This window comes from Melozone crissalis, unplaced genomic scaffold, assembly GCF_028551555.1.
Source record: "Melozone crissalis strain CALT ecotype California unplaced genomic scaffold, PUWL_Pcris_2 ptg000019l_1, whole genome shotgun sequence".
Lineage (NCBI taxonomy): Eukaryota > Metazoa > Chordata > Aves > Passeriformes > Passerellidae > Melozone > Melozone crissalis.
This window is the reverse complement of record NW_026535797.1, coordinates 23138450-23154127: the sequence shown is the minus strand read 5'-3', so window position 1 is coordinate 23154127 and position 15678 is coordinate 23138450. Positions and strand designations below refer to the sequence as shown.

At 41.4% G+C, this 15678-nt stretch overlaps 1 protein-coding gene across 28 annotated transcripts in view; it reads left to right on the top strand.

Moving 5' to 3' along the window:
• The first annotated feature begins 357 nt into the window (after positions 1-357).
• KCNMA1 (potassium calcium-activated channel subfamily M alpha 1) overlaps positions 358-15678 on the top strand; it is a 411380-nt gene continuing 396059 nt past the window's right edge. For 11 of the 28 annotated variants that reach the window (XM_054276926.1, XM_054276924.1, XM_054276923.1 and 8 more), the window contains exon 1: positions 840-1511. In XM_054276926.1, the coding sequence (XP_054132901.1) occupies positions 1203-1511 (309 nt within the window). In that variant the 5' untranslated portion in view covers positions 840-1202. The other 17 variants (XM_054276927.1, XM_054276920.1, XM_054276919.1 and 14 more) reach the window with 7 other exon arrangements.

Sequence of the window (15678 nt, the reverse complement as noted above, 5' to 3'; positions counted from 1 at the left end):
GGCGGGACTTGTTGGACCGGCAGCTCCCCGGCGCGGCCGGGCACCGCCTCGCCGCCACCTGTGAAGCGCCCGTCTCGGCACACAGCCCCCGCTCCCGGCTCGCCGTCCCCTCCGGAGCGGGCGCTCGGCGCTTCGGCGGCGCCGCGAGCCGGACCGAGCGGGCGCGGAGCGGGGAGCGCTGCCCATGGGGCGCCGGGAGCCCGCCTGAGCCGGCGCCCTCACCCCGGCGGCAGCGGCAGCGCGGCACCCCCGGCCCCCCCGGCACCCCCGGCCCGCGGGGCCTTTGATGCGCTCCCGGAGCGGCCGCGGCTGCGGGCGCGGGGCCGTCGCGTCCCCCGGCGGCACAGAGGGAGGGGCGGGAGCCGGCGGCGCCGCTGCGCGTGTGGGAGCAACAGCCTGAGCGACAGCCGGGCCCTGGAGGGAGCTCCCGAAGGATGGGCGAGGAGGCGGCGGCAGCGGCAGCGCACGCACAGATGGGCCAGCGGAGGATGAATTAGGAGCCACAGGAGGCTGCTGCTGGCACCGAGGGGGGAAGAAGAGAGGAAGGGGCTGGACTTGAAAGAGGAGGAGGAGGAGGAGGGTGCGCGGGGAGGGGGTGACTGAGTATCGCTGATAACAAGTTAAAGACTAATAACAATAATAAGAGACCACCTCCGGGAGGATCCGCGGCGGAGGCTGAGTGAGGGATCCCCGCTGAGGCCAGCGGGGTCGCAGCGCTGGGTATCTCGGAGAGACGCTCAGAGGCATCAGTTTGTGGTGGTGGTGGATGATTTTTTTTGGGGGTGGGCGGGGTAGGGGCTGTGTATGCGGGAGAAGGAAGGGGTGGGAATCTGAGGAGGAGACTATATTTTTATTATTATTTTAAATTTTTTTAAATATTATTTTCGCCGTACAAAGAGGACGCTCGGAATTCACCGGCCTGTCGGCTCCCGAGAGGGACCCGGGAATTGTGCGGTCGCTTTTCTTCACCTGCTTTTTTTTTTTTTTTTTTTTTTTTTTTTTTTTTTTGTTTGTTTCGTTGGTTGGTTTGGTTGTTTGTTTGTTTTGACTGGGGGCTTTTTTTATTTTTATTACTCTCCTTATGGTTCCCCGCTGAGCAGCGGCGGCAGCAGCAGCAATATGGCTGGTGATGGGCTTTTTGGGGGGCGCTGGCGGCGGGAGGAGCTCTCGGAAGCCCCTGCGCGCCCGGCTCGCTGTTAGCTATGGCAAATGGCAGCGGCGGCGGCTCCTACCCGGGCGGCAGCGGCAGCGGCATTAGAATGAGTAACAATATCAACGCCAACAATCTCAACACAGACTCGTCCTCCTCCCCCGTCAATGTGCCCAAGATGGATGCGCTCATCATCCCGGTGACCATGGAGGTGCCCTGCGATAGCCGCGGACAGCGCATGTGGTGGGCTTTCCTCGCCTCATCCATGGTTACTTTCTTTGGGGGACTGTTTATCATCCTGCTGTGGAGGACCCTCAAGTACCTGTGGACTGTCTGCTGCCACTGCGGGGTCAAAAACAAGGTAACTCCCCCTTCCCTTGCCTTCCCCTCCTGCTGCCGGTGGTGGTTTGGTGCGGTGGTGGTGCTGAGGAGGAGCAGGAGCCCAGCCTCGTAGGGCAGGACACCTGGGCGAGGTGGCTCGGGGCTGCTGGTGGCTCTGTGCTGGCTGCTCTCGGCTCGGGGCTGCTGGGAGCTGCAGCGTGGGCAGTGTAGCTGGAGGGTGAGGTGGTGGGTGCAGTCCCGAGGCGCCTCCCCGCTCCCCCTTCTCGTTTTCCCCTGGTGGCACGAAAGTTACACCTGCTGTGCGACACTCAGCCTGTCCGAGAGGGACACGCTGCTCTGGTGGGACGGGGCAGATCTGAAGTTTGTGTGCACCCTTGGGGCCGCATGCCGTGGTGTGGGAGCTTGCATGTCCTGATCTAAGCTCTCAGTTGCCTTGTGGAATGAGAAACCTTGGCAAAATTGAAAGGGTCAATTTCTCACTCAAGTGAATCTTTATGAAGCTAGTTCCATTCCCTGGGAATCTTTGACATTTCTGTTTCTGGTAAATTAAGTGTATCTATCTAAAAGTATTCTGTACATTTGTAAGTGTTCTCTTAACCTAAGTGTGAAGTCTTTGAGGCAGCCTTTCTGCCCTTTTGCTTTTTGCATATTTCCAGCAAGAAATAGAAGAAAGCATAGTATGTGAAATAAGTTCAGTTTCTGCTTTGAAGGGTCTATTTTCAAACCGAAGCTAAGAACTTGCTCAAGTCCAGACTTTCGTTTTTGATTACGAAAAATGAGATCCAAAGTGTTACCACTCTGTGTTGTGAAAGTGGATTTTGACAGACCCCAAAATAGACCAGCAACTGGAGTTTCTCCCCTTCCCTTTTCACATTTTTTGAATTACAAATGGAATAATATCTGCTTCAGTTATTCCTGGCACACAGACACCCACAAAAACACACACACCTTTTAATATATGGTTGCTAGGTTGCTGGTTTGCTTTGACGTACAGTGAGCTGTCTTCCCCTTTCTCCTGTCCCCTCCCCTTAACACAGAGCACATACACCAGCTCTGTGGAGGGCCCAGCATTTAGGGGAAGCCAGGAACAAAGTCAGAGCATGAGAAGTTAATGTTTGTCCTGTAGTTTGGGTTGCCTAAATGAACCTCCACCTTCCAATTGGAAGTTAAACTCGTACAGTGAGCTTGGCCTGTCTATGGAAGGAGTGATTGCTAAAGTTAAGGAATAAAAGCTTTTAAGTCAGCCTTAAGTATCAGGAATTCTCTCAGGCAGCCCTACTTTTCTATAGGCTTTTTTTTTCCCATTCAAAACCAAACCTGAACTTTCTTAGAGAGGTGCTAGCCAGATATGATGACACAGCTCTAATGAATTTGTGATAATAAGATACTATTTCTTACAGCAGTAAAAGTCAATTTTCAAGGAAGGATGAGTAGTGAAGACTTAAGCTTTGGTTTTGTTGTGTATTTAGCATTTCTGCCTCCACAGAATGAGACAAATCTACAAAGGCTCTCAGGGATCTTGACGAAAAAGAAAAATCTGTGTGTTATTACCTTGTTATTACCTCATGCTTCTTCCCTTGAGAGAGTAAAAAGTTAGAGGCTTGTACATAGACTTCTATGCATGGTTTCTTGATGGGTGCTGTTGGTCAGATAGTCCATCATTGGGACACAGTCAGTTAAAGCAGATCAGTCATTTCTTAACCAGTATAGAAAGATAATGTGCAAATTGTTTTTAAAAACCTCTTGGCTAAATATGGCAGTTTAGTAACAGGCTTTGTTGAGGGGTTCAAACACTTCCAGTCCCAACAGTTTGATGTACTATGGCTATGGCAGGTTGTAAGATTTCAGTTTATTTCATCTTTGAGAATGAAGTAGTTCCATGAATGTCATTCCCTGGGGCAGGAGGATAAAGGGCTCTGCAGGTAGGGGGAGATAGATGTCTCCTTTTAGATCCTATTTGTTCCACTTAAAAGGATTTTCAAGACTCTGGCAAAGAAGAACTTTCAAGAGCTGATCCTGCATTCCTTATACGATAAAATGGGGAATTGGAGGGAATTCTGTGTATGCAAGGACGTTAGTTTTAACTAGTTATTGCAAAACACTTTTCTAGTATTTAGGGTATAAAGACTAACTGAAGTAACAACAATTATCTGAAACTTTGCTGTTAGCAAGCACATGCTCGCTTGGTGAGTTGGGAAAAGCTGCTGAGACTCCTGGACAGAACTGTGAATTCATATATGTGCTGTGTTGACTCTATTGGGCCTGATATAAAAGCAGTTTTGGAAGAAGTAGCTCCTCCTGCTGCAGGATTGAAGAAGTTTTCTGCATGTTAGGAGCTTTCCTTTCCTCTGCTGCCTCTTCTGCTGCTCCACAGGTTGCAGGGGAGTTGGGCTGTCCAGCATCATCTCCCTATCTACACAAAGAGCAGTCCCAGTGATGAGAGAGCTGAAAGAAATCTTCCTCATGTCTACTTTCTGTGGCCCCCTATTGAATAATTCACATATATATGTGAATAATTCAGAGTTACTCTGCTGACACTCGTCTGTATCTGTTATTGCAAAGAACTGCAAAAAAGTTTCATTTTTTTTTCTCCCTGCTATATTCTAAGCGTGACATTGTATTCCATGAATTTGTCGATGATTGTTTGGGATGTAAAACTTTTCATGACTATGTAGAAGGATTTAGAGTGTGGTTTGTTTGGAGTATCCCGCTCTTCAACTCATTTAATTTGAAGATGGAATTTAAAACCATGATATAAACAGTTTATTACTTTGTGGTATGAAATTTCATTAATTTTTTTCCCTTGGAGATAAGAAAGTCAAGATACTTTAAGTCAAGAATATGAAAACAGCTAACAGAATCATCATCATTGTCCCTTAAAATTCCGTATCTAATTTATGTAATTGTATATGAATAGAACATGACTCTTAATCGTGTACTAAAAATGATTGTTGAAGGTTTAGGATTTTCATGCTCCATACTTGCTTTGTGAATTGGCATTAAAAAAAACAAACAAACAAAACTGCCCAGAAACTGTAAATCTTTACCTTTGTTGTCAGTTTCATGTAGTGTGACAGTCATTACTATCAGAGCCCTTGTATTTCTTTATTTAATATGGTATATAATTTTAGATGCAATTTTTCAAAATTAGCTACAGTCTATTTGCAACCAGCCTTGAAAAATGCTGTGTTTCTTCTCAGTGTTTACATCTACGTTTTTAATAGTGCTTAGATACTGCTAAAGAACTTGTCTGGTCATTATTTTTTTTCCCTTGACCAACTAATTTCTGTTTGTGTATGAAAAGTAGAATGTGAGATTAAACTTCATTGGGTTGGACCCTGACATTAGTTGTTCTTGTTTGTGGTAACAGCGGAAAAATAGAATAAATATGCATGGTAATGTACACAGAGGGGCTAAATGCATATTATACAATCTATAGTTCTTTTGATTATATGGATCTGCCTCTACATTTTCTATGCTCCTGGAGGGCATTTTCTGCTGACATTATCTGTTGTGGCTTTGGACAAACTCTAAAACCATGAAGAAGGAGCAGTGGAATGAGAGAGCACAGGTTTGGGGCACAGTCAGCTCCTGGAGCTGGTCAGTGCAGAATCCAATGGAATTTGTTTCCTTCTGAGGAGTATGACACCAGAGCCTTTATTGCTGCTCCTTGGCTCCCCAGTGAAGGGTACCTCTTACACACCTTATGTCATCGGGCTCTGGCAGATAGAATACATCCCTATTGTGATGCTTTCAGTGTTTTGGAAGAGCATTTCCTCCCCACAACCCAGGACTTGTACACATATCAAATGAAATTATGATTATAGGTAGCAGTTGTTAGCCTGAACTTAAAAGCCCTTCTTTGACCCTGGTCTACAAATTTTTGAAATATAGTAAGTTACACAGGGCTTTTTACTCAGTAGAAACCAAGCAAGGTTCCCATTTGTTTTGAACAGAAAAATACATGGTTTTGCTGGAAATACAACATTTGCAGAAGTCGTCTTTGAAAAGTTAAGAATATCAACCCAGAATCCTAAAGCCTGAGAAAATTTGTAAGTGGAAAAATTTAAGTTGTCCGTAAAACAAGCAGCATTCATTCCAAGCTGGCTCTGGTGTGGGCGAGGCTTGTTGGTTTCTGAGCAATACCTCCATAAGCACCCTCCCCAAATAAAGAAAAGGGTTTGAGGCGCGATCTGTTGAGGAAAGTTGGAGTGTCCATGGGAGAACAGGTGTGGACACAGAGTGCAGGAGAGCCCTTCATTTCAGTCCGTGCGTGGAACCGTCACCTTGGCTCTGGTGAGGATGAGCTGGGCAGCAGCGTGTGGTGAACAACTGGGAGGGAGGCTCAGGGGATTAGCAGGAGCTGCAGCGCGTTTTGTGCTGGGTCACATGCACAGCCTGGCTCAGGCCCTCCTGTCCCATGGCTGTCAGGTGCTCTGCACCCAGTCCCTCCCCGAGAGCCTCCCAGACAGGTTGCCAGTGCAGAGGTGGCCGTGGTGGAGAGGTCAGGGTCTGAGAGAAGAGGTGCTCACAGCCCTGTGCAGGTGGTGGCGTTTCCACACGCAGAGATGGGCGCTGGTGTGGAGGGGTGCGTGCTGCTGCTTTCCATGCTCTGCAAAGGAAGGTACTTCTGGCTCTCTGGAGCCTAGGAAGGATTTCACATTTTATAAACACATGCTAAAATAGGTTTCTGCATGCAGAAAAGAGAATGCATGGACAAGGATTTAACCCGCAAACCAAACATTCTCAACCAAAATCATCATACTTGTTTTCAAGGCTCTGCAACACATACATTTAAGGAGAACATCTGCATGTTCTCCTGCATGACTTGAAAGTCCCATGTTTGCAAATCCATAAGTGCTGGTTGAAAACCATTAGATTTCACTTTTTTTCCCCAGTTTAGCTCAATAGAAGAAATGCCTGTAATAGCAAACAAAAAGCTTTTAAGTAACACTGATCCGTGTACTCGGTTTTGATGCATTGGGATTTCTGAATGCGGAATGAGGGCAGTTTACAGCCCCAGAGACAGAATCACTGAACATTTAGAGAGCACTAGCCCCAGGTATAATCTCTGCAGGGACAGGATCTAATGATTATAATTAAAACCAGCAATGATGGTACTTGTGTGTCCTGTATTATTGAAAGAAAGTGGATTGTGAATCTTAGTCATTGAGTGTCCTTCCTGGGACAAATCCCACAAAGAAGCTGTAATCTCTAGTCAGGTGCAGCACAGAGCAGCAGTCAAGCGTTCCTTCTGAGATTGGCTCTTCTGTGGGATCCAACTCAGAGTGACAGAAGTTTATATGAATTTCAGGGCTGGCTGGTGATAATTCCTCAGCAGGATCAGGCTGTGGTTCAGCAGCAGCAAGGCATCCTGTAGTGTGCAGCTGGTAGGGCAGCAGTCGCTGTGGAGGTATAAACATGAAAATAACACTAGATTAAATAGGGGGACAGGGTATCCCTTTGGTTCTACTAAACATACCTTGTCACGTTGCCTAAAACTGTGTATATTTTACATGTATGAAAATTAGTGAATTATCAGAAGTCTGAGGAGGGCACAGTGAATGCAGCTTGTGGAGGTTTTCTAAGGGAAAGATAGCTGAAACATTTTGTGTGGGTGTTAATGGTTAAAAAATATTTTTCTCCCGCACATATGATTTTAGTGGCAAAAGGAAAGGAGCTACACTTTAAAAAGCGGTGTTTCTGTAATGGGTTTATATGCTACTACATGGCTGAAGGTTTAGAATCATAGAATGGCTTGAGATGGGAGGGAGCCATAAGGATCACTGAGTCCAGCTCCCTGCTCCTTGCAGGAATACAATGCCTGACTGGGAAGTGAGTGCAAAACTCTGTTAGATCACAAGACTACACTGGCATTTATGCAAAATTACGCAGGGCTAAATACACCAGTTCCAAATTAGACCTCCTGGTTTGTCAGTGTGGGCACTTTGTCCGGGACACACAGGTCACCCTGGGTGACAGTGGAGGGTGGAAGAGCAGCAGGGTCTGAGTAAATGAGAAGGAATGATACCTCTCTTCCACTCCTGTCAGAGACATACTGGTCAGGAAGGGCCCATTTTGAGTCCTGGTGGTATTTATAGCCTGAGAATACATGGGGTTTGCATCTTTGAGAGGAACACTTCATTTCCATATATAGTATCCATGGTTCTGTTTAAATGAATGTGCTGCCACTGAAATGTGTTGAGTTCCTTTGCTTTGAGATGATATATTGCTTGTATTTGTCTGTTTGAGAGGTACAGAATTGAGAGAGTTATCCAGGGTCTGTTGAAATAGAGGGAAGCAGTCCTAATAACTTCAATGGCTTTGGACTCAGGCCTAGATGTTACAGTGTCCTAGATGAATCAGATTTTTAAAAAAATAATATCCTAATGTTAACATTTTAAGCTTTTAAAAGCTTTTTTCTTTTATTGTAGCAAGTTGTATTTACTTGGTTTGTGGCCATCGTGTCTGAAATTTCACCATTAGAAACATAATATTTAAAAGTCACACATGGTATGTTTCCATTCCAGTCTAGAATTATACCTTCTGCCAGGCTCCCCTGGGGAATCAAAAGTTGAGTGCTTGAATGGCTGATAATAAGGGCATCTCTCCTGCAAGCTGATGTGTGCAATGGTAAATATTGGCTCTTATTTTAGGACTGCAGTAAGGGCACATTTAGTGGAACTGGCAGAGGTCCCTTGCCCCATGGATCACCTGCAGAACAGACACATGTGCAGCTGCAGCCCGAAGTCCTAGAAACCTTTTTGCATGTCCTGAGCTTCACTACCTAAGTTAAATATCAGAACTGGTAACACAGAGTGGAGAAAATACCCTAAACTAGGACACAGAAATGGGGAGGAGTACTGTAACCTCATCAACAACTGCAGCATCACACACACAGCTGAACAGCTTTTCACTGTAACTGTTAAATACAGGTCTACCATGTTGTTTTTGTATTGCTCTTTATATCATAAATTTATACTACAGTTTTGCTTCCCCTTTGTCCAAGAAAATCATGACTAAATATTTTGGCATACTTGGGTATATTTCATTCATTTTTCATGGTATCTTTTACATTTTTATCTAATGCTTAGCTCTTATTTTTTAACTAAAAAGGTGACTCACTTTTAATATGCTATTACTATTATTATTATTAGGGAGATTAGCATTACTGGTGTTGGATTAATTTTCTATTTTAAGTACAGGGAAAACCTGGATACAGATATGTCTAAAAAAAACCCGTTTGAAAATGGTGACGTTAATATTGCGAAAATAAAGAGAAATGTATTAGAATGATTCTTTATTTAAGCATTTCGTAAGTTTTCTGGTATAAACACTGTTCAATTTATTTTAGGTGGGATTAAGCACAGATATTCTGTAGGACAGCAATTGGAATGGGTTACTGGGGTACTCTGTGACCTATGGTGGTCCTAGATGGTGCAGAGCAGTTCAGGGGCTTCAAATAAGGTGAATCCCTTGGCTAGAAGTGATTTGACATCACTTTTTTTTGAAAGTGAGTTTGCAGATCAACAGGCAGGAGGTTTGTGATGTTCTTACATTTTCTAGGTTATCATACTAAAAGTATTGTTTCATAAAGAAGCTGACAAGCTCCACTTGGGTATTGAAGACTGAAGAACAAAAATCTCCTTTTTAGTCACAGGAACAGCTTAGGTAGGAGAAAATATTGCAGAGTCTGTCTGTATGCGGTGCAAACCTTTTTCCCCATGAGGGATCTTTTTAATGCTTTGATTATGCACTTTTGATAGATTGATTTTGTTACATGGGAAGTTTTCCCAGCATTTGGTGTTAGTTTTCTTGTACTATATATATATACAATACACTTACACCTAAAGGCTTCTGATTCCTTCAGGATCAGAAACAGGGGACTACTGGCTTTATGTTAGCATTCTTTTCATATCACTTAAGACCCTCAGCTATAAGTCTCCTTCTTTTCTTTCACCCTTTATGGGTCTGGCTTCTGGTTTAAAGCCATACAAAATTTTACCTGACTAAATGCTGGTTTTCCTCCTTTGACACTGCCTTAGATGTGTAACTTCTGGTGTCTTTTTGTTAGAAGAGCTGAATTTGTATTACAGATCTCTTGTTCTTGAAAGAAAACAACAAAAAAGTCACAGTTTTGATATTTGCAAAAATAAGTTTGGTTGCTTTGCTGGAATGCGTCCCTAGGATATAATAAAATTTTAATTTATAAAAGTGGAAAATGCTGTCCGACATGTGGAGCTTTAGCTCTGCCTGTTTGATGTAAGCGATCAAGTCTTAATGTTAACCTGGATGATATGTACAATAGGAAAACTGTGGTATCTCTGTGTTGCCAACGGAATGATTCTGGGAATGACAGAAAAAAGTGTCTGCTTCTTCTTATTTCCACTTTGTGGTATTATGTTTTTTATTAAGTTATGCATAATTTTTAAAGAAAACTTACACAACAGTTAGTTAGGTTAATATATGGAACTTGCATCACTTGCACAAAATAGCTGTTTGGACATCAAAATTTCTATTTAAGATCTTAATAAAATCTTAATCTGAATTGATTTCAGTCAGTTTCAGTTCATTTCAGAAAGAGGTATTGTTCTTGAAAACTTTTTTCTCTATACAGATGTTTGTTCATTATCATTTTTTTAAAATTTAATGTTTACTTTGCACATCATATTCTGGACTTGAGTTGGGTTTACTTAATCCCCTGGCTTCTCTGTATATATATATAGGGGAAGGTAGTCAAGTGTTTGTAAAGTTATGCACTGTTTTAAAGCTCCATAAAGCAATACTGTCTCTTGCATTAACATCTAATAGTCTTAATTTTGATTTTCTTTTAGCTAAGAGGTTGATACATACCCAGTAATAAAAAAAATGTATATTATGAGCTGATTTCTCTTAGAAATAACTATAATAAAAATTAGGTTAAAAATAATTTTTCATGCTCTCATTTAAAAACTATTATAATTTCTATGGCTATAGTTGCTTTAATAAAACTGTATACAAACGTTTGTCTTTATTGACTGTCCATGTGATTCTTTGTCTTTGGGTTTTGTGTTCTTTAAACTTTTCTTTTTACTTTTTTAAACAAAAAGGCAGACACAGAATGTCATAGGCTTGTCTGTTTACTTTTTATAGAATAATCAGTTTTGAAGATTTCTGCTTGCAGCAGCTGAAGGGTACTGCAGGAGGGACTCCCGACTCACATCAGGTGCAGCAAGAAAGCAAACCTCCTGAGTTACTAATTGTTAAAATCCATTAATGATGATCCAGGGCGTTGCTGAGTGTTGTTGAGAGGAGGGTCACGTTTCAGAGTGAGTTGGTTAAGGAGTGTGGGTGGGTGTGTTGGAGGTGACTGGGTGATTGACAGAGCTCCAGACTGTCATCCAGCATTTGGCTGTGCTGCTCCTGAGTGCTCTGAAATGTAGGGGCATACCAGCTTGGTTTAGAGCATAGCTGATTGCACGATTATTTCTGTGAAGGTGCCTAAGCTGCATTTTATGGTGTTTGCGTCTATTTTATGATTTGGTATGAAGGTAATGTAAACCATACCTCATTTGATCTAATGCCTGTTGAAGTAAAGTTACATCACAACTTTTTTTAAACACAAATTTAATCCATCAGAGCAAGTGAAGTGTTTTGTCACAGCAGAATTTTTTTTTTTTTCATTTAGTCTTCTAATACTGGACTTACTCTCCTAAGGTGCTGGTTTGACAGTGCTAATAAATCCAGACTTTGATACTGTGAGACTTGCTGCAAGGTACCTCAGCTGTGTTGACTAGTAGGTAGTGGTAGCTCCACATCCTAAACCTTTCTATGTGTTTTAAGGCCTTTTCACTGAGTAGAAATGCTTTAATAGGTAAAAATTGAATGCTGAAAGGTTTAAAAAGAGAGGTTGTTCAATTATTGCCATGCTAAATATTGATTTCACGGTGTCCTTTGCAGGATAGGGCTTTGTTGACTCTAGCATGTAGCTAGATAACTTTTGAAAGTAAGCTCCAGCTTTCCCAGCATGGTTAGGTGAATTCCCTTCAGGTGAGACTGTGTGGGAAGATGAGCTCCATCAGCACACCTGATCTGCTCCTCCTGTTCATGGGCCTGTAGTCCCTGCAGCTGGGTTGAATTAGTCTTGTGGGTATAAATGCTGAAGTGCATTTATAGGTTCTTCACTCCTTTAATTATATTGGGGTTGGATCCTGGATGCCTGGTTTTACATTTGTCAGTTTATTTGTGTTAATTGGGCTGCTTGCTACTAATTTGTGAGACCATCAAGTTAAAGTATTAGGTGATTAAAGCCACTGAGATTGGCTCAGTTGGTCAGAGTACAGTGTTAGCACCAAGGCTGGGGGTTCAATCCCTGTATGAGCCATTCACTGAAGAGTTGGACTCAATGATCCCTGTGGGTCCTGCCCAACTCAGAACATGAGTGATTCATTCTTTTTTTTAAACAAGCCCTAGCCCTTACAAATCAATTATTTTAAATTAAAAAAAAAAAGTTTATTTCAATGTAGATCTTGTAGCAAATGCTACATTTATAGAAGATATTTTAAAAAATAATCATTATAGTCCGCAGAATTTAATTTTAGGTTGTTTTTGTTTGTGCTCTGGCTTCAGGCATTTGATTAGATTATGTATTTGAGTTAGCATCTCACTGGACTTCTGAAGGTGAAAACCTAGGATTCTTGTTTAGTTGTGTGACATTTGGAGCTAAAACTTTGTGCAAATGCTTTAATATCAGAGATGCAGTGTATCTGCTGTGGAGACAGACTTTGGAGAATTGGCATGTCTTATAAGTGATGCGAATTGGTTTGTGTTTTGTATTGATACATTTTAACTAAAACTAATTCCTGTTCTGTGTGTTAATGCTCCTGTATCATTTAAGTTCTGTTTCGAGGGCTAAAAAGCTTAAGTTTTTTTGTAGCATTTTATGCAAGTGGGAAGATTCATTATTAGAGCTCCAGGATATGGTTGTGAAACATTCCACCATATATAAGGAGCATTGTGCCTTCAAAATTTGACTTAGCAATTTAGAAGATGTGAACTATTTTTCTGTTGTAGTATGCTGAGGCCAGCTGGTTTTGCTGGCTTAGTTGTGCCAGATCCTCTTACCAGCTTTGGCCAAGGGGCAATACTCTGCCCCATGCATCTCATGCTGTAAAAGCAGATAATAAGGAGAAAGCCAGGAGAGGAGGAGGACTGTCAAAAAACTGACTTGTCCCAGCCCATGTAAAGCAACCTAGTGATTAAGATAAGCAGATGATACAATTATCCACTCACCCCTTTTGTTAAATTTATGAAGGGAATGTAGTTTATGAGTCCTTTAGGACAGTTACTATTTTGAAGAGCTACAGGTAGTTATAAGTTGCCCTGCTGATCCAAGTTCCTGTGTAGATTTAGTTTTTACATGAGCAGAGAATAAAAGGAATTTTGAAAAAAAGCTTTAATTTGGATGGGATGAAATTTTACCTGTAGTATATTGAGGAATTTTTAAGGAGAGAAAAATAATGTGGTGGAGAGAATGAAGGCTGATGACAAGAAGGAGGGATTCTGTCTAGTTCAACAAGCACTGCATGGTATTCACTTTATATGCAGACACTTGTAATATGCTTGCTTCATTGCCATTAAGAAAAAATCAAACACAGTTTTTGAGTTCCCATACCTACGTTGGATTTAAAGAAAAATGTTACTTCTAGGCTCTAGGAAGGTTCCCAGTTAAACATATGCTTGTTGGTTTTACTATTTTTAGCTTCTTTGAGCAGCACGTGTTCTCCTGAGATATTTATTTGTGAATGTTGTATTCTGTTCTTAAAAGGAAAATCTCTCTCTGTCTAGATTCTTTTTCTGTATCCAAGAAAGGAAAGGACCAGGGTTCTTGTCCGTGCTTTACTTCTTGGAAATCCTAGGAGACAGGGTGAATTAATTAAATCTAAAATGGATCCATCTGGTAGTGCTAGCAATGCCAGGGGAGAACAGGTGAAAGAATCTGAGCCAAAGAAAACATATAGTGCATTATATAACACGTCAGGTTCTTTGGGGCATGTTGCTATCAGAAGGCTGATCCTGGTGTTAGGCTTTTTACTTTTTGTTTAATCTTGTTTTTAAATCAGAGGGTTAAGGGGGTAGTTTGAAATGCTTTTTTCTGTTCCATTGCTAAAAATTAACTTTTTTCATTATTAATAAAAGGCAAATGTATTTAGTCCAACATGTGAGAAACACAGCATTCCCTTTATGGGTTTGTTTGAAAATAAATGGGTTGACAGCGTTGGAAACAAAAATGAAATGAAGTCAGTTTCAGAAAAATCATTTATCTCTTAAATTGAGAAAGCTGTTAGGCAAAACAAAGATCAGGGAAGGTATGGTGCCAACTCAGTTTTGCCCCCAAATTTGTATAAGAAGAATACAAAATCTCTGTGCAGCCTTTTTTGTTGCCGAAATTACCTTGTTTAAATTCTCAGCAATATTTTCAAGGTAGTGATCGCATCCCTGGGAATAGGAACGTAAAAATGACTGTAAAAATTGAATTGTATTACCTGTTTTGGGAGGCATGAAGAGGTAAACAGTATAAATGCTGGGAAGAAGTGAATTACATTAGAGGAGAAATGGCAGTGAGGAGATTAACGGAGGGTGTCTGCTCGCGGCTCCGGGTTTTGGTTTGGCAGGGCTCCTCAGCACACATTCCCATTTTATTATGGCTCCACTCTGACATGGTTTCTGTGCCACTGCCTGTGCTGTGGGCGTGTGTCTGAGAGAAGGCTGCTGATGTGCAGCCTCTGGGGAAATCTGTTTCACCGGGCAGGTGAAATGCCTGGCCCTTTTGGCGTGACTTTGGAACAAGTGGAGAAAGTAGGCCATGGAGCTTTTTGGGAACTTAGGAGCTTAGCAGCTAGATCTTTATCCAGCTTAAAAAAAAATCCATCTCATTATGTACCTTTAAGTCAAATTCCATCCTTGTCTATAATTTTTTTTAGCATCCTCTGTTCTTTTATTTCATGCTGCTCAAGTTTCACCTTTTTTTTGTAGTTTAAAAATCCCAACAAACCTCTGTGAGAACATGTAGCATCCTCTGTTCTTTTATTTCATGCTGCTCAAGTTTCACCTTTTTTTTGTAGTTTAAAAATCCCAACAAACCTCTGTGAGAACATGTCACATGCAGGTTGGAAGGAAAATTCTTGTTTGTCTCACTTGAATTTGCATCTCTGAAGTGGAAGACTTTAGGTGGTTTGTAAGATTAACATAAACGGTGGTTGTCTTTTTGTAGCAGAGAGAATTTAATTCCATTTTTGATAAATAATTTTCAGGAAAATATACTTTCCCCCAAATTGGAGTACTTTCAAAACACTAATACAGTTTCAATAACTAGGGGAAGGGCAAGGATGATGCAGGAGCAAATTTTTTTTTTTTGGTCAGGTAAGAAGTATTATAGCTTTTAGTCCTATATTTTATTTCGTCTTGTAATGTCAAAACCAAAGGCAGTTAACAGCTTGATTCATGCTGCTTTGTCAGGAATCTTATTTTGACAAGTGTTTATAGTTTTCAGGAGTTGTTTCCATATTAGAAGTTAATTTGTTGATCTTAAAATTCTGTGTACATCAGTTCTACTCTCCGCGGAGCTGTAGTATCTGAATGTTTCCATTTCTAGGGTATGGCTATATAAATATTCATGTCAAATATACATTTATATATATATATATATATATATATATATATATATATATATATATATATATATATATATATATATAAATATGACCAAATCTGTTATGAAAAATTACATCAAAGTTTAACTCTTTTTACAATGTGCTCTTCTATTAGAGTGTATTATGTTCATTTTGATCTCTGTAATATATTGTGGAAAGCATGCAAGAATAGGAGATTAAATATGTTTGTCATTTGTAGGAGTATAATAAATTCTGCAAACCCCCTAAATCGGTTGATTGCATGGCAAGTGATCTAGCTGCTAAATTACTGTAGAAACTGTGGTCAGCTATTTAATATGTTTCATTGGTTTTAATAACTCCTCTATTTTCTTCTGTAACTGTAGATTTGTGAGGAATTTTGTGTGGTTTATTTGTGGAAGTAGCTATTTCAGCAGACGCACTAGCACATTGGAACAGGCTTGCTCACTGAGTGATGAGCCCTTGGGAAATTTAGCACAGCTTTTGAGCATTGGAATGAAAGAAAGAAGTGGCAAG